We start from the raw sequence: 19655 nt of genomic DNA on the forward strand, positions 1-19655 counted from the left end.
TATTAGAAGTTGCTTTGAAGAAGCCTAGAATATTTTGTTGTGCCAGGGAAGTCCTCGAAGACTAACGGTACATGTCAAAAGGACAAGGTGGGCTGCTTGAAAAGTCTTTTGTTTGGGATAATTTGAGAATAAAAAAAAAAAAGTAAGAAAAGATTAAGAAAAAACTATTCAAATGAGAAAGGTGGAGATGAGAAGGAATGAGAGAAATAAAGGGGAGGGGAAGATCTTTTTTACAGAATACCAGCTAATAAATGTAAAAAGAATGAGAGCATTAGAAAAATTACCATTTCATAATACCAAATCTACTGATTCAGGTAAAGGTTATTAATCAAAGCTAAAGCCATTAAATAAATAGTTATTGGGGACCACTAATCTGTTCTCTGCAGATTGGCGGTTACAGAGGGGAGAGGGATTTGGGGGTGGGGCATGATATATGTGAACGGGATCAAGAGGTACAAACTTCCAGTTGTAAAATAAGTCTTGGGGATGTAATGTACAGCATGACGAATACGGTCAATAGTATTATATTAACTTTGTATGGTTTCAGTAACTGGATTTCCTCTGGTGATCATTTTGCAGTATATACAATGTCAAATCACTCAGAGTTTTGCCCCAGATATTACTTTTCAATGATAAAATTTGTACTTTCACAACGGTGAGTACTGGCAGATTCCGCCTTAACCAAATGACTGAACTTAGCTTCACCAAGAATGGGACAAAGTGGCATCATTTTGCCTCCCGGTGTGATGCAGTAACTACCACCTTTGTAATTGAAAAATGATCTACCTTGAATTTAATCATGAGGAAGCAATCAGACAAATCAGGAATGTGAGACATCTATCAGACAACTGTCCCGGACTCTTCAGGAAGTAAATGTTAAGGGCTTCTCTGGTGGCGCAGTGGTTGAGAGTCCGCCTGCTGATGCAGGGGACACGGGTTCGTGCCCCGGTCCGGGGAGATCCCACATGCCGTGGAGGCTGCAGAGCCTGTGCTCCGCAACGGGAGAGGCCACAACAGTGAGAGGCCCGCGTACCGCAAAAAAAAAAAAAAAAAAAAGAAAGTAAATGTTAAAGTCAACAAAGAAGAGAAGGTGACTATTCTAAATTTAAGAAGACTAAGGGGTTATACCAACTGAAAATGCAAGGCATGAATGTTGATGGGATTCTGGGTTTAAACAAAGAAAAAATCTATAAAAGAAATGTAGGAGCAACAGGAACAATCTGAATATTAATAGTAGTGTATTAGATGATATCATTGAATTCAATTTTAATTTTCCTAAGTGTGATAATGGTATGGGGGTTATGCAGGACAGCGTCCTTATTTGAGGGATGTGTGTGCTGAAGTATTTATGAATCAGAGTCTGCAACTTATTTTCAAATGATTCACCAAGAAAATTATCAACCCACAAATAGATATATTGTATATATAGATAAGAGAGTGAGCATAAATGTGGCAAAATATTAAAAACTACGAAGACATGCACTGTACTATTCCTTCAACTTTTCTTAGGTTTGGAATTTTCCAATATAAAAAGTTGGCGAAAAGGCTTTCTTTTGTTTAAAAATGTTGTTTGCATGACAAAAAATGTTTTCATAAACATTTAAAAAAATTAGTCCCTCAGTGTCCCAAGGTTAAATATAATTGTGAAAGGATGTTGCTACAACAAGTTAATAAATGTAATATTAATTAACATTAGTATTTTTTAAAGTGTTTAGAAAAGTGCCTTGCACACAGAGTGTGCTCTATAAGTGTATAGAGACATATATGTGTATATACCTGGCCTGGGCTCACGATTTCTGTCCTAAGAAATAAAAGAGATCAGAATACTCCAGCCCACAGCAGTCAAAGGGCCAACTATCTGCAGAGGCTATGCTCTCTTTGCTGACAGCTCCTCCACCACACCCTACGTCTGCCCCTTCGCTGAGTGAGCTGCATCACCAAAAAGACTCATGACCACTTGGGCAGCTGGAGTCCTGCACAGTTCAAGAAAGATGGGTAACATTTTTGACCCCATATTTAATAAACAACAAAGGGAGAATAAAACACTTAACCCAGTCTCTGTCTCTTGGTGTCCTACAATTTCCATGTCTTAAATCCGGTTTGGCCAAGATCTGGACAACCTCAAAGTAAGGACCCTGCAGGCACTGTTGAAGCAGGAGTCAAGGCTGTTTCCCATATTTACCTTAAGTCCCATGTCTTCTGCACTTTTCTTCCTCTGCTCTCTCCTCAGTGAAATCTTTTAAAATTAAGGTCCCCCAAAATTCAGTCATAATGAGGTATAAATTTCTACTAATGTCATAAAATTCTCTTTTAGTATTCATTTTACTAGCTGACAAAAATCTTAACCCAAGTGAATGAAGTTTTGAAGACGGAATTTAGGAAGTTAGCACATATAAGAGTGCCAGTAATTTTGAAAGGACAGAGAGGCCTTTCCAGTTCCCCCAGAGTCATACTACATAAGCCACCTTACCCATGAATGAATTAATCATTGCTAATGTTCGTTTTTTGTTTTCGTTTCCAGGGAACTGACAGAGGTCATTGATCTTTCTAGGTTTAAAAAATTAAAATACTTATGGCTACATCATAACAAGGTAATATGATATTTGATCTTAAATGGTTCTGTAATTAAATTGCTATCTTAATTTCATGTTTTTAATAGAACTGATCATGAAAAGTATTAATACTTTATACTCCTAATTTTAATTTAGGTAAGAAACTTTATATATATAAACAGGTATATTGAATAGCACGATTTGTGAAATGTTATCAGACTGGAACTTTACTTTTTTCTCCCATGTGCTTTCAAAACTGCTCAGTGGAAGCTATTGCTTCCCAGTTTCCCGGAAGAAAACTTGGGCAGTCTCATGACCTTTCTTATCTCTCTTACGTAGTTCAAAAGCTTACAGTCCATTTTGAGACATAGTCATACTCTCAGTTCAGAAATGAGAATGTGGAGGTGAATATGTTAATTCATAAATGAGACATCCCTCTATCTCCCCTCCCTTATCCAGCTAGGGCTGACTGCAGATGGCCACCTGCCTGCTTCATTAGCAAGGGGGGTGTGGTTGGTTGTTTCCCTTGCCTCTCACCTCCACCCTAGCCTTCTCCAGGGTTGGTATGGAATGGGGAGGAGTGGAGGCAGAGGAAAGGCAAAGGAAAAACAAAGTTTCTATTTGATTTGTCCCCTCTGGTGTCAACATGTTCAGAGTTTACTTCTCTTGATGGGTTATTCAGAAGCTCCCCTGCTAGGTTCCTCCAACTCTAATTCCTCTTCGCTGGCCACTCCTGACCTCCCTTTCACCTTGTATCCCAGTGGTACTTACAACTGAGCATCTCCTGGCCTTGGCAAACTGCCCATTTGGGCAGGATCCTTTGTAAAGTGCCCTAGATCAGCATTCCTCCAATGGTCCTGCATGTATTTCCCAGAACTCACACACCTTTGTCCTGCTGTCAGAAGGATTGATTACCTCCCAGTTGCCACCCAGACTGATCCAGCTTCTTCAGGAAGTGCCAGGCACTAAGCCAACGTGTCCCCAACTGCAGGGAATGCTTTTCAAGGGCACTGAGTGTGGCTCTTGAAGCTTTTCTTCGAGGCTAGGGTTTAGCTGGCAGTGCCTCCTCTGTAGTGGGGTCCTGAGTGGGGCTCCAAGCTCTCTTCAAGTCATAGAGCAGGACTGAACTACAATTCAAGCCAAAACAATCATTACAGTTAGTCATTCTCAAATTTCTAAAGTTGGACTTTCCAACAGCTTGTATTTTGTTCATTATAAATTGATGACCCAATCTTAGCATTTTAAATTTAAACTTTCAAACACCAGCTGATTAAAAAATAATGATTTGAGTTTTCCGTAGTAGTCTGCTTGTCAAGCAATAGTCCAGATTCACAGCATTGAATCTTTAAGCATCCATGTTTATGAAAGTATTTCAGTATTACATTGCATTTTCAGTCTGTTCTTTTAACCAAGTGGAAAATGGAAAATGAAAGTTTTTCTAGTATTAAGTGCAAGCATAAGTTTCATAAGCTTAAAATAATTTCTAGGAGAACAAACACAAATACATTCAAGGCCCAGGCAGCTAACAACTGAAATGGAAAGTGCACACACTACTTAAGGGCATACAAGTTCAAAACTCTTTTAAATACCCTGCCAAAAATTATCCTGGGTCACAGTGTGTGACCTCTGATTAGAAAAAGATGGAACTCATCAAGCATGGCAAAAGTGACTAATCTTTGCTTTTCATGTGTGTTCCTTGTGGAGTTCAGTATTCAGTTTTGAAGGAAAGAATGTACAAATGTTGGCAATATTTCTAAAGGGAGAGGTATAATTAGGGATTTTGTAATATTTTTTGGCTTTCTTGTAGTGGACACCGTCCCACCTTCAGCCAGTCATTGAATTTTCACACAGTTGAATTACAGATACATTACGTACATAGGAAGGGATTGCATACACTGTCAACTATTGTACTTTCTTTTGTTTTGGAAGGGGTGGGTGGGGAAAGGTGCAACAAAGGGCTAAATTCTCTTCTTGTGTTTGGTTATTTATGCTCAACATACTATATTATTTCCAAAATAACCATCACTTAACTTTGTTTTTTAAAAATAGACATTTATTCCATATAATCCTGAAAGGATATCATATTTGAAATAAGTTTTAAGTGGTCAGGAGGTGAGTGAATAAGCTAACGTGAGTTTTTCTATTGATCAATAATTGACTGGTTGCTAAGTTACCTGAGTATTCACACTATGAAAAATTAAAATCTTATTCAGGATCCAAAACTCTAATGGGCATATTACCTATGATAGTACTTCATCAAAATTCACATGGAAGATTTTGGTTATTACTTTTCTTTAATATCTAGATTATATTAGGTGGACCACTAAGAAGTTACTTTGCCAGAATAGAAATGGTATGAAGAATCATGGTGAAAATCATCAACATCGACAAAGGAATACAAATATTTAGAATTGTAATGTTTTGTTAACAGTGATCTAAATTTGTGACCAGCATTGTTCTTACATTATATTAGGCTACCCTTTATTTAGGAACAAGTAAGGCACAAAATAGTAAAATAAAATGAACACACCTTTTTTTGTTTATTCATTTATTCAATCAACAACTTTGTTGAGATGTATGTACTGACCATTATTGGTTGTCCATTCATTATCCATTCTATTCTTTTACCTATACAGCAGAATCTGGGTTAAGGTATTGGTACATACTTCTTTTTAGTCAGGTAGGTGGCTCCATTCCCAGTTCCAAGAGGTGGAGCCTGAACTGTTTAAACCAATCAGGATAATCCCATCTTCCTTGTGAGTGGCTAGTCAATGAATTGGCTCATAACCCGGCTGTCGTAATAGATATATTGGAGGTAGCTGCTGGGAGGCTTCTGTGAAAGGTTTCCTTATTCCTGAAAAAGAGCACTAGAAGAGAGGTCCCTTGTTCCCTCTGGATGTTTTCTTGCCTGGCCAGTAAGCCAGGAACCATCCTATCAACTTGTGGATGTGTCCAACATTGTGAGAAAAGCAGAGCTCAGAGAAGCATTGAGGTATTCAGACTGAAGCTCTCACAACCTCTGGACTCCTTGATATGTGAGATAATAAGTGTTCTAATTTATGTGCCAGTTTGAGTTGAGCTTAGGAGTTACTTGGAGCCCAAAGCATCCTCTGTAATATGGTTTATTCCGTACTTGCAGGCTACTGATAGAATATAAAAATAAATGTGATGGTGCCTGCCCTAGTGATAGAATTAGGAAGGGCAGAAGGTGTGGCTGTACTCCTGGTGAGGAAACTGTGGTTGCAAACTGCCTGGAATGGAATGAGAGAAAGCAGTGGTTTGGGGAGACAAAGGATGAATGTAGTTTGGTGTGCTTGGAGCCTAACGTGCTTGAAGGGTGCACACTTCTCCCCATTATTATGTAGTGGATGATAAAACTGGAGCTTCTGGTCTGACCTGGAACCAGCAAATTAGATAGGTACAAGTTGTTTCTGAGGACGTGCAATGCCCCAGCCTTCCTAGGTTTGCTCAGGCTGCCCTGCTTCCTTCATTATGCTCTCCGAGGGTTTGCTTTCTCCTTGTACTGCATAGATATGTACTAGTCCTGCAGCTCCTCTCTTTCTGGGTCATCTGTTTCTAATCTCCGCTGATGTAATTAGTGGGAGGCAGCTGCTCTTAGGTGCGTATTAACTGAGGCCTTCTGAAGACTCCCTGCCTTGTCTCATCTTTTAGCAAGGCTGACTGAGGGAATTTTAGGTCAGTTCATCTTCTCCAGCTTTCCTAAGAAAAGAAGCTGGGTCTGCTCAGACGAGTGATCTAAGTGATTTGCATTTTATACTACAGTTTCAAAGGTATATAGACATTTGATCTGTTTGTGTTTTGGGTCATTACCTCAAAATTTTTCTTTTACAGACGTTTAGTAGTGAGCTCATAATATTGTTGTCACAATGCTGGTATCCTTCTATTTCTGGAAGACCTAGCGTTACTTGGGTGTATTTCATGTGTCACAGATTAGAGTAAGCATTTGATGAGAAACCTGTATATAACGCCTCACCAAGCAACTGTCCAAAATGGAATCTGAGTTTCTACCATGTAGCAAAAACTGAACAGTTGACAACTTTTACAAACTAAATTTAAATAAAAATACCTATTCTGGCAAGGTCATTGTTTATAAACGTCTTCATCTAAAACATAATCAAAATACTTATTTATAATAACATTTTCCACATTAAAATAATGTACAATAATGTATGGTGTACTATACACCAACTTTTTTTTTTTTCTTTTTTCGGTACGCTGGCCTCTCACTGTTGAGGCCTCTCCCATTGTGGAGTACAGGCTCCGGACGCGCAGGCTCAGCGGCATGGCTCACGGGCCTAGCCGCTCTGCAGCATGTGGGATCCTCCCAGACCAGGGCACGAACCCGTGTCCCCTGCATCGGCAGGCGGACTCTCAACCACTGCACCACCAGGGAAGCCCTATACACCAACTTTTGATCCAAGTCATATAGCCTTGAGTTTGAACCCTTGCTCTGTTGTCTTGAGAAAGTTGTTTTTTAACTTCTTTTAGCCTCAGTTTCCTCCTAGGTAAATAAGGGAAGGAAACAACATGGGCTATTGGAAGGATCATATTAGATAATGGTGAAAACATCTAGCTTAGTGCTTGGGTCATAATAAGCACTTAAAAGAGGGCTTCCCTGGTGGCGCACTGGTTGAGAGTCTGCCTGCCGATGCAGGGGACACGGGATCGTGCCCTGGTCCGGGAAGATCCCACATGCTGCGGAGCGGCTGGGCCCGTGAGCCATGACCGCTGAGCGTCTGGAGCCTGTGCTCCGCAACAGGAGAGGCCACAACAGTGAGAGGCCCGCGTACCGCAAAAAAAAGAAAAAAAAAAAAAAAGATATGCTTGTCCCCTTGACTCTGAACCAGCAGTTCTCAACTAGGAGCGACTTTGCAACCCCTGCCACACCTCCCACACACAAGGAGAACATTTGGCAATGTCTGGAGACCTTTTTGATTTTCACAACTGGGGTGTGTGTGTTCCTAGCATCTAGTGGGTAGAGGCTAGGGATGCTGCCAACCATACTACAATCCACAGGGCAGCTTCCCCAGCCCCCCAACAAAGAATTATCTGGCCCCAAATGTCAATAGCTGTAAAGGTTGAGAAATCCTGCTCTAAAAGAATGCCTCCTTAATTTTAAATTCATGCTGGTGTAAAATTTTCCCCACTAGTACCTCAGCAGTTACGTGTAAGAGCTTTACCTTGAATGTAAGTGCTCTCAGCTCTATGAAAAATAATAATGGTTAAATAGTAAATAATAAAAGCTATCGTTTATTGAGCCCTTGCTATGTGCTAAGCCCTGAGGTAAGATACATGATTTGTGGAATGTCACATTCAGCATAAATCCTATGGCAGTCCTTAGACTCAGTAGTACAGATTTTCCTAAATGATAATTATAATAACATTTTACTTTAACAATGGTTTGAGTGTCAGAACAATCAGCATGTCTTCCAACTCCCATTCCTACATCTTGACTTCAACAACGTGGTACATTGCAATGTCTATTTAAGTCCTGTGAATTCTGCCTTGGAATTATCTCTCAATTCCCTCTACTTTGGTCTTCTCCCACTGTTATTACTCTACTCTGGGACCCATATATTCTTTGGAATTAGCATAACACCATTTTTGTTCATCTCTTGCTGTTATACTTACTATCCCCTCTAAATAGTACTCTTCCCTGTCATTTTTTTTTTTCCAAAATAAAACTGGGCAATAACACTCCTCTGCACAAAATCTTTTATTAGTTCCCCAAGATTCTCATGATCTGGCCTTATCTCTTTTCACTACATTCCTCCCATTCATTTCGCCCCAACAAAAGGTACAATCTTAAAATTCCAATAATCATGGTCCAAATATGTTAATGCTCTTGGGAAAATTATTATTCTATAGTCAAGATGAAATGGTTGAGTTTATTAGCATTCTTGAATTAATGTGTAACGCAAGAGAAATTAAAACCTCAACTAATTAGAATGTTCTGTTAATGTGTGGTTGAGCAGGCAACTGGGAAAAAAGAGAGAAGAAAAAGTCGTGGTTTGCCCCGGTGTTCTCTTTCTAGGCTGATGTTAGGTGTGGCTCTCGTTAGATCAGGGAGTGGATGGAAGGTAGTGAGTTGCTGTCAGGAGGCCAGCAGGAAGAGTAGAAAGGGATATGAAGCCAACTGGGACCCACCCCTCACTGTGTTGAAGGGTCTCTCCTACCTGGGGGAAACATGGCTCCTTTTGTGACTTAACAAAGCTGAAGTGCAGTTACTGGTGGTTCTCCTGCATGAGTGCTCACGTAATTAGGTACAGATGAGACTGTGAGACAATGAGATGAGCAGCACATGTGCCTTTTATAGCTTCATAATTTGTGACTGTTACAAATATAAGAAAAAATTAAAGAAAATTCATTAAAGAAACCCATTTTCAAACTTTGATTACAAATCTAAAATAGCTTTTCTGAGATACAAGAGGGCATGAGTAAAATTTCCAATAAATCCTCACTAAATCAGACAGGTTGGCATCTGTCTATCTGAATCAACCAATCAAAGGTCAAAACAGTTCTGTTTAACTGACGACACTAGTTACTGTGATAGGCTTTAATAAACATGTAAAACTAATTTACAATCATAAGCATATATTTCTGTATATATAAATTAGGAAGCACTTGATCAATAACTATTTCATATGATTCTTCTCCCTGCTAGATCCTGTATTAAGCCGTAAATTTAGCCTTGTTACATTTAACTTAAGGGCTGCTTTTAGAACATACCAGCCCCACGTTAAGACTCTACCATGCCTCATCCTCATAACTCAAACAAATCTGTCAATTTCTATTGAGGTTATAAAGTCAATATTTTTAAAAAAGTAGTGGGATTCTCCTTGCAGGGTAACAGAAACATTTCTGAATTCAGTTTAAATACTCCTATCATGTACTTTAATGGTGCATTTGAGGAATTTTCAAGAGTGTTTTGACTAGTTTCAATTCTTACAGTACACCGAATTTCTAATCTAATCTTAAAAGTAAGATGCAGCTTCACCATATCATTAGGAGAATGGAGAGGTGGGAAGGATAACAGACTGAAGAAACATCGTTTCTTTCCTTAAGGAAGACACAAAACTAGTGATCAAGTAATTGCACAAGTCATAGGAGGTGTTGGATGTGGACAAGAAAAGGAAGATTCATGGGCATGGGGGTTGTCAGGAAAGGCCTTATTTAAAAAAAGATGAGCTGTAAAGTAACAGGATTATTCTGTGCCTTGTCTTCTCCTTGGGGATGGTGGCCGGTTGAGCTGTTAGCACTGACCTCCTGTGTGGTCAGATTACAGAGTCCTCGGCTAAGCTGAGATCTGTTGACCCAAAGGACAGTGAGCCTGAGAAGAGGAGATGGTTCATAGACTGGGGCATAAAGAAAGGGAATTCAGAATTAGACAATCTCGGAGGTAGAGCTTGGGGAGGGGAGGTAGAGCATTGACTGCAGAATTAGACCATCTCTCAGGAGATCTGACTTAAAATGCTGGAGCAGGTGGAAGTTTAGAGAAACAAAAAGTGGGTCAAAACAGAGCAAGAAGACAGCAGTGAGATGCAAAGAGATCAAAGAACGGTCTCAACAAATCCCTGGAGCAGTGGAAACTTCTTGTGGCAGCCTGCTCAGGCATGGTTGGATAGGCCTTGCCAGCCTAGGGCAGTTCCTTAAGAATAATCAGAAATGTACCAGGAGGAAAAGCCATGCAGGCAAAGAGAAATCGTGACTCATACACAGATGCAGAAACGATTCAGCATTATCGGAGGAGAGAGCCCTTGGCACATAATAGGCACTTAATAATATGTGATGGTGAATTAGTGGATATATGGAGCCAAATCCAATGTGACTATAGGGCAGAGAAATGTAGGGAAGGTTGTGAGAGCAAAAGGATAGGCCAGATTCCAGAGGCTTTGAAAACCTTTCAGGGAGTTTGGTGGAGACGTGGTAAGAGAAGTTTGAGTATTAAGTTAGCTAAAAGCACCCTTTTTATCATACGTATCTTCAAAGGCAATCCAGACATAAACTCATGGCCCAGATCAAAAGGTTGCACATAATTAATAAAAACAGCAAATGCTGAACTTCTGTGGTTCTTACTAAATTTTTATATCTGTATGTAATTACATGTAATTATTGTAGAAAGAATATTGTTCTCTAACTCTCATTTTCAGCTCCATGGAATAACATTTATAACTAGAAACTGTTGTCTGGCAGAACTATACCTAAACAACAATGCAATATTTGATATACAAGGTATGTCTTAAATTTTGTCTTTTGATTGAATTGATTTTCAATTAAATAATAACTTTCAACTATGGTATTGCTCATGGCATGCAATAATCTGTTTTAACATTTCTGTTGAAAATATACGATGGAAGCTGTTATTTTTTAATGTTCTTGTGTACATATCATTTTAAGATGTGCTGTTTGATTATGGTTTTAGCTCAATATTGTCATGTATCTTATTCAAGACGTAAAAGAATATTTTTTTAGCATAGAAATTTTGCCATTCTACTGCACAGTTGGACACAAACTAGATATTGTGGAAGCAAATTTTAATGTTTGGGAGCATTAATAAAAAATAATGACTTCATAAATAGTTTTAAATATTTTTACAGGCTGTAATTTTTCCCAGCCAAATTTCTCTGAGTTAATTTTGTACCTGCAACAATCTCTAAACTGACAATTTCAAGCCTGGTATAAAAGTACATGATATACTAGGATCATGAGATACAAAGAAGTATGGTACAAAACATTTTTCTTCTGTATTACATGCTGCAGAATTGAAATATCATAAATTTTGAGATCCAGTATGATTCCTTGTTCCATGAAGAAAGGAAACCTTGCCAACTCAACTACGATGTCGTTATTGCAAAGATACAACACACTTTCACTTATGTTAAAAATGTGGGAAAATGTGCAATTTAGAATCAATAAGATGATAGGAATATTTGGCTTCCCATTGTGTAAAGAAAATATTTAGTTGAGCAGTTTGGGGGAGATACTGATTTGAATAACCATTTCCTGGATTGGCACTATAAACTAAGCAACATTGGCAAAACAAAACCAACAAAATAAGGATAACGAAAATAACCCCTTCAGAATCAAACAAAATCATTGCTACAGAAAAAAAAAAAACAGTGGAAAGAAATTGGCTCTATATTCCCAAATTACAGTCACTTATTTGAATTGTTATGCTTTGTTGTATTCTTAATGATAATTCATCATATTATTAATAATTCCTCCCTTCACCAGATGTAACGTATTCTTTGCTTTTGCTTAGGTAGCATGTTTAATTAGCATTAAAAATGTTTAAAATCTTATACAAATATTTTAATTTCTTTTAGGCCTGCACTCTTTGCATTCGTTGCATATACTCCGGCTGCACCACAATGAGTTAACAAACATTGAGGCAACAGTAAAGGAATTAAAGGGAATGCTAAATCTGAAGACCCTAAGTATTAATTTGCACTTTTATATAGCCATAACTTAAAATAGTGATAACACAGGACATTTTTTCATTTTTTGAATTTAAATTAGATCAGTGTTTATAACAAAACTACTTAGTTTCCTGAAAACAAGACTAGATCTTTTTCTTTTTAAAAATACATTTTTGAAAGAACAACAGGTAGAAAAACAGTTTTTGTGAAATGATATGGCATGCCAAATGGAAATGATGAAAGCAAAAAGAGAAGGAGGTACATGTTTAAATCTGTGTTTTTGGTTTTACCTCTAAAGGCAGTTTTAGCACATATTATATGATTCCATTTATTTATACAAATGTCCAGAATGGGCACATATATCGAGACAGCAACACTGAGAGGTAACTGTTTTTAAATAGTGGCTGCCCAGTGCTGGGGGGATGAGGGTCTGGGGAGTGACAGTCTGGGGTTTCTTTTCAGGGTGATGAAAATGTTCTAAAATTGAACTTGGTGATGGTTGCACAATTCTATGAATATACTAAAAACCATGAATTGTATACTTAAAATTAGTGATATGTGTGATTGTGTGATATGTGTGATATGTGAATTATATTAGTAAAACTGACACTCCCTCCCCCCACACTTAAAAAAAGAGCACGTTTTAATGTAATCTTCCTATTGGGTGAACAGCAAACAATTCATATATATTGAATCGCACCCAGCAAGGAACTGACCTCAGTATTTGAAGAAGGTGTGAGGTGGGTTGGAAAAATAGATAATACACAGTTCCTACTCTCAATAAGCTTATAGTTGTTTGGTTTGTTTGTTTGTTTTTAAGCTTATAGTGTCGAAGGGTAAATAAACTGGTACACGATTGCAATTCAGAACAAATGGTTCTAGGTGGACCAAGGGAAAAGACTCAGAGCAGTGAATGGGTTTTCAAACTTCAGAGTTTGTAGACTTCTTTATACAAGGTCATAAAATAGATGGTTTTTTCCTATTTATTTTCTATTCATTTCTCAGAATTGCCAAAGATAGTGTTTTGAATATGTGTAAAGTGGTGTTGATGGTGGAGCTTCTAATCAGCTCAATACATAGTTATTAAAATTTTCAAATATTTTGAGTGTTAATCAGTTATACCTACTATATTAAGGAGAAATGATTTAAGTTCTTATAGGTAAGATTCTTTAAACCCAACTATTAAAAGTACCCCAAGTTCTAAGGAATTCAATGCTCATTTTTGAGACGTGATAAGGTCTGTGAAAGACTTATCAGGATTGGCCTGCATATTTGAATTACCTGGCCTTTCTGTGCTGAACAAATGCTTAAAATGTCTTTAAATGATTAAAAGACTGGTTATACTAGATCTTGAACTCTCTCTTACCTTCATTTTTCTGTAAAATGGGCTAATAACTACCTCTCAGGATTGCTTCAAATATTAAGCTAACTCTGTAAAGCATTAATTGGTTTGAAGGAGTAACAACAAAAAATTGTTTTATTATGGTTTATGTAAATTAGATAATGAATTAAGATGCACACAGTCTAGAAATTCTGCTGATTGGTAAATAGATTTTTAAAAAACTGACATTTTGAATAATAATTATAATAACATGTTTGAATGTTGAGAAAATGCTTTCTTATTATATTCTCATTTAAATCTTCATAGCAATCCAATGATGTGATTAGAATTATTCCCTCTTTAATGGTAGAAATGCAGGGCTCAGAGCTTTAACCAGACTACTAAGGAATGTTGAAACTTAAACTCATGCCTTGTTTCTTTTGTTTATCATTCATTCATTCAATAAATATTTATCATGCATTCACTAAGGACACTATTAGATGGAGATACAAAAGTAAACAAGAAAGACCCTATCTAGACCTTTATGGAGCTTATAGTTTTGTAACTCTCAGCCTAAATATTTCTTACAGAACTGAGGGGGCTCGATGCAAAACTGATTGGACAATTTGCTAAATGTAAGAACTGAATAATTTAAGCAAGCTTATTTTACAATGTAAGATTTGGCGGTTAGCAATCAAGGTTGCCCCATCATAGTCAATAGTGTTATGCCTTAAACAAAAGTGCCTGGCGGCAAGGGGGGTAAATGGAGTCTGAAATTCAGCCCTTGCCTGCCTTACCAGCCGTGTATGTGGGCGCAGAATGGTGTCAGCCCTGAGGTGGGGTGCAGGAGTGCCTTTTCTAGTTCTCTGAAAGGCTGTTAGGTCAGCCTGGTAGTATAAGGTCCATATCATTGCCTGTCACAACATTTTAAATGACCTCTACTTAAAATCATAGTGACTATAAATTGTTCCAACTGAGAATCTTGTAGAGGGATTATTTTTTGAAATGGAGAAAATGCTGCGTCAGGTTACACAAAAATGCATTTTCTGAAAATTTTTGGTAACAAATATGCACAGTTTGAACGCTTGCCCTATTTTGGTTAAAGATATTATACAAAAAAATGTTGGTGGACTTCCCTGGTGGTGCAGTGGTTGGGAATCCACCTGCCAATGCAGGGGACACGGGTTCGAGCCCTGGTCCAGGAAGATCCCACATGCTGCGGAGCAACTAAGCCCACGAGCCACAACTACTGAGCCCATGTGCCACAAATACTGAAGCCCGCACGCCTAGAGCCCGTGCTCCGCAAAGAGAAGCCACCACAGTGAGAAGCCTGGGCACCACAACAAAGAGTAGCCCCTGCTCGCTGCAACTAGAGAAAGTCTGTGCGCAGCAACGAAGACCCAACACAGCCAAAAATAAATTTAAAAAAATTAAGAAAAAAATGTTGGCATTTACTAGCTACTAATTATATTGTGCAGTAATGTCACCTGATTGAGTTCCTATGAGCCTCCTTTGCAATCACAGATTAGATTCAGCTCATTAACTACAATAAGAAATCCATGTATTTAAAAAATATGTAAATTTATTAATTTATTTATTTAATTTTGGGTGTGTTGGGTCTTCGTTGCTGCACGTGGGCTTTCTCTAGTTGCGAAGAGTGGGGGCTACTCTTTGTTGTGGTACGTGGGCTATTCATTGCAGTGGCTTCTCTTGTTGTGGAACACGGGCTCTAGGTGCGCAGGCTTCAGTAGTTGTGGCACGCGGGCTCAGTAGTTGTGGCTCACAGGCTTAGTTGCTCCGTGGCATATGGGATCTTCCCAGACCAGGGCTCGAACCCTCTCCCCTGCATTGGCAGGCGGGTTCTTAACCACTGCGCCACCAGGGAAGTCCCCCATGTATTTTCAAGTGTTAAAACTTTTCTTTTCAAGTTATGAAACTGTTTAAAACGCTAAAATATTATTATTATTATTCCACTTCAATTACAGTTCTTCGTAGGGTGAGAAAATAGCCTGGAGGGTAAACCTCTAACCCATTTCAGCATTGCACCCTCCACTGGCAATGAGGAGAACTGCCAAGAGATTACCCAGTATACACATGGCTGGGAGCTTCAGGGAGGCCTGAAACCAGCTGCAGAGTGTGAGGTCCTACAAACTGGAATTCTTGACTTCCAGGCTGAGTCAGGAGGGCCACACCTTTTCTCTCCAGGCAGTCTACCTTTCCACACCCTCCCCCTCTGGCTCCATTTTCCTCTTCCCTTCCCTCCTCCAAACTCTTTCTAAATCTGCATGTGTCAAAGATTTGCTTGTGGCTGCGGACTTTCACTAACCTTCAGTCTCCCTGCCTCTTTCCCAGCGCAGAGAGAAAAAATACCACCGACAACAGCAACAAAATACTTAACCCATTCTCCTGTTCCTAAATCTTTAGTCTCCTCATTTTTCTCAAATTTTCTCTATGTTGCATTAAGCTCCAGTATTGGAAAGTATGCTTGAACTCCTACATTCCGTAATTGTTAAGACTTGCTTCCTAGCAGAGACTTAAGGATTCACCCTTGGAGACAGGAAGTGCCCCTTTCAAAGAGAAGGTCTCCATTTTTCACAGATTATGCTCTTAAGCACGTCCTGCCTTTCCTCATTTGGCCGCAGTCCACTGCTGATGGCAACTAGCCAGGGAGTGAAGAGGGATGCTGAGAGGTCAGTGTGGGACTATGGTCTCAGTGGTCTGTTCATCTGAGACTCTTTACCCTGAAATGCCCCTCAAGGTGGGACCACTCCTCCCAAACAACACAAGAGAACAGTCCACTCAATAAAAAGAGCCAACTGGGTCTTTCACTGCTGTTTGTCTTGAAACAGCATCCCTCACTCTCCTAACCCTTGCTTTAGTCCAAGTTTGCCTTTTAAAAATCAGGGATCATTTCCATATTCAGTACAATCATGTGGTATGCTGTGGCCCAGAGATTTTAGTTAAAATGAGATGGTGACAATGGAGATGCTGACCTTACTAAGTAACCTTGAGCCAGAACCTCTGTCTGATCATTGACAGTTGAGCTTCTTTCCACAGGCTGTTCTGTGTGGGCACAGATGGAGCTGCTTTTAACTTCTCTACATCGTTTTCCTATCTATTAAAATGGATATGTTGGTACATTATTAATTACATCAACTTTCTTCAAAGGTGGTCTAAAAAACATCCAGGTTCATTTAAATGGTGATTTTTAAATTTTGCCTTAAAAGTTAAAAAAAAATTAACTGGAGCCAATTATTTAGATGACTTTTTTTCCCTCTTCTCTTTCAATAAGAAGTAGCTTCACACATGTGACTCATGTAACTCAAGCTTGTGCAGTAAGGTAGTAGAAACATTTTGCTATATTATTGGGTAAATGTAAATTGCTTAGACCCAGAATCCCAAATTAAGATAAGCAAGACAGTGCTGGCGCCACCAAGGTGTACTCTATAAGTAGCCTAGAGGGAAGGTGGATTAAATAGTATTAACCTATTGAAAGTGAAAGTGTAAACAATTTCGCTTCATAGTTTCTAAAGGAATGTACCCATACATCATAGAAGGTTTTCAGAACTTTCAGACACAGGAAACGAATATCATATCTTAGAAACTTTATTTATGGTAATTTTAGTAGCATCAATCCAAAACTCATAAATCCAAAATGTTAAATGCTTAATAGTATAGAGGGGAAAAAGATAATTAAAAATAAGATTGCTTCCTTCTAACATTTAAGAGTAAGAAAAAAAGTGAAGAATAATAAAAATGAAATTCTTTTTAAATTATTTAATTCTAATTATGTTTTTAAGTTAATTTAGTCAGAGACTAGGCTTAATAGCCCAGTTTTCTGACTTGCTGTCATTTAGATTTTATTTTATGATGAGATGAATGTTGAACCACAATAAGTGCATCAAGTTTTTAGTATTATGACAACTTTTTAATAAGTAATGTAATAGTAGTAAATCCAAACTTGGTGATTTGTTTAGCTGAAGCCAGAAGTTTTAAAATTTATGTAAAGCAGTTATTTAACTAAGCACTAGGAAGAAAAACCAAGAAAAGAAATTAAATAGTAGTGTTCTCAGAGGGAAAAGAGAATATGAAGTGTATCCTAAAAGTAAACATCATTGAAAGATGTTGGTACATTTTCCATTAACATCATATGCAAAGGCAGACTCTACTCCCAGCTGCTATAATGTAGGATAGTGTTATGAGGTGTCAGATGTTATTCTCCAAGACAGTAACCACAGAGCAGACTTCTGCACTAAAGCATCTGTGAATTTTTCTCCCTCCTGAACTCTCATTAAAAAGAATTGTGTTTTAATGGGCTTCCCTGGTGGCGCGGTGGTTGAGAGTCCGTCTGCCGATGCAGGGGACGCGGGTTCGTGCCCAGGTACAGGAAGATCCCACGTGCCGCGGAGCAGCTGGGCCCGGGAGCCATGGCCGCTGAGCCTGCGCGTCCGGAGCCGGTGCTCTGCAGCGGGAGAAGCCACTGCAAGAAACAATTGCGTTTGGCTTTTTTTTTTGCGGTACACGGGCCTCTCTCTGTTGTGGCCTCTCCCGTTGCGGATCACAGGCTCCGGACGCGCAGACTCAGCGGCCATGGCTCACGGGCCCAGCCGCTCCGCGGCACGTGGGATCCTCCCGGACCGGGGCACAAACCCGTGTCCCCTGCATCGGCAGGTGGACTCTCAACCACTGCGCCACCAGGGAAGGCCGTGTTTTGCTTTTATACCCTTGAAGGGTGACCTTTTTCCTTCTTTGTCTGGCTCAAACTACAAGGTATGATCCCTGTGGATCTTTTAAAATCTGTCCTTATTACTGGTTTAGTATACATCCGTTCTATTCCCTGTCCTGTAGTTATAATTATTTGCTACCACTTTAAATTCCTTCTCTTTTGAGATTAAAATTCAAACCAGTTTTGTCACTTAAGAAATCTTGAAAAATATCCATTTCATTTTTCCTCTCATTTCCCCCAATACATACATATTTCCTTTCTTTTAAATTTTCTTGTTGCCCCTGGCTCTACATTTTCTTTTTTGCCTTTCCTCTTATAACTTTTGTTTCTTATGCACCAGGTGTCTTCCATTGCCTGCTTTAAGTCCCTCTAAAGCTCATGTTTTCCACAGCGAATAGCTACCTATAACGATTTTATTAGCCAGAAAAGTTTGTGCTTATACAACAAATATCAGAATATTTTATTGCCTGCAGAGAAAACATTCAGATGGTTAACTTCTTCAGTTTTTATCTAGTTTGTTGTCTTTCAAGCATCCCCCTTGACCCCCTCTTCTTTATGTTGCAAGCTCTTCTTTATAAATATTCATCAGTTTTTTCTGGCTTTCTAATGCTTAATACTTTCATGCTTTTATCAAACCTCTTTGTATTTTATAACTAGTCAAATGCTACAGCAGTACTCCTAGATTTAAATGTACGTTAAATGAGCCCCATGTTGTTGAGTGATGTTTTTGTACACAAGCTGGAGCTCTTTCTGCTACTGCCATCTAGTGGTTCTCCTCTTTTCCAGGAGTATTTTCTAGAAATTACGTGTAGGTGGAATACAATAGCTAAAGATATCCAAGTGGAAATTATAAGAGTTTTATTTCAAATTGTATTGCAATAACCCTGTTTAATATTATCTAAGAAAGAATAGGGAAAGTACCTTTTCCATGGAAATAAAATACAACTTCTAGCTGAAGATTTTAAAAAATATACCTACGTGCTGATGCCTAAGGGATGTCGTGTCAGAAGCGCCTGGAGCTCTTCCGCATCAGCATGCCTCCCACCTCCAGCCTGGTTCATTAAGTATCCTAGCACCTGCGCACAAGGAAATCCGAGTCCCCTGTGCCTGGCCAGAGGTAGATGAGATGTAAAACCCGCATCTCTTCACCTCTACTCCTGCTGAGATCTGAAGCTGCTACTGGCATTTATATGTTCTGAACTAGGTGCAATGGTGTGAAGCCGAGGAAGAAAATTATAATAGAACAGTGTGCCACAACTCTGCCCATCTCCACGCAGGTACCCATGTGCCCTTTGAGACTGGAAGAAGAGAACTAATGAACAAATACTTTAATAAAGAGCAGCATCAAGAACCCTCTAGAGCTGATATTGAGTTCTTTCTTTACTGATTAATTTACGGACATGTTAAACGTTTCCTCATTTGTGACAGATTTGGGTCAAAGATATGTCCTCAGCACCTAGCACAGTTCCTAGTAGATAGTAAGCACTCCGAAAATATTCGTTGAATGAATGAATTTAACAGATAGGAAAAGTAAGTCCTGCGATGAATAAGTAAGGGTTTGGTGAAACCATTGGTCTGTGAAGCAGAGCTTTACATACTGTTATGTTTTATATTAA

General features: G+C 38.8%; 1 protein-coding gene across 1 annotated transcript in view; it reads left to right on the top strand.

Moving 5' to 3' along the window:
* Nucleotides 1-19655, top strand: part of LRRC72 (leucine rich repeat containing 72) — a 41166-nt gene that overhangs the window by 8003 nt on the left and 13508 nt on the right. Inside the window, exons 3-5 of the mRNA XM_060156135.1 lie at nucleotides 2522-2591; nucleotides 10724-10805; nucleotides 11900-12010. Of these exons, the coding sequence (XP_060012118.1) occupies nucleotides 2522-2591; nucleotides 10724-10805; nucleotides 11900-12010 (263 nt within the window). The remainder of the gene's footprint in view (nucleotides 1-2521; nucleotides 2592-10723; nucleotides 10806-11899; nucleotides 12011-19655) is intronic.

This window comes from Lagenorhynchus albirostris, chromosome 8 (assembly GCF_949774975.1).
Source record: "Lagenorhynchus albirostris chromosome 8, mLagAlb1.1, whole genome shotgun sequence".
NCBI lineage: Eukaryota > Metazoa > Chordata > Mammalia > Artiodactyla > Delphinidae > Lagenorhynchus > Lagenorhynchus albirostris.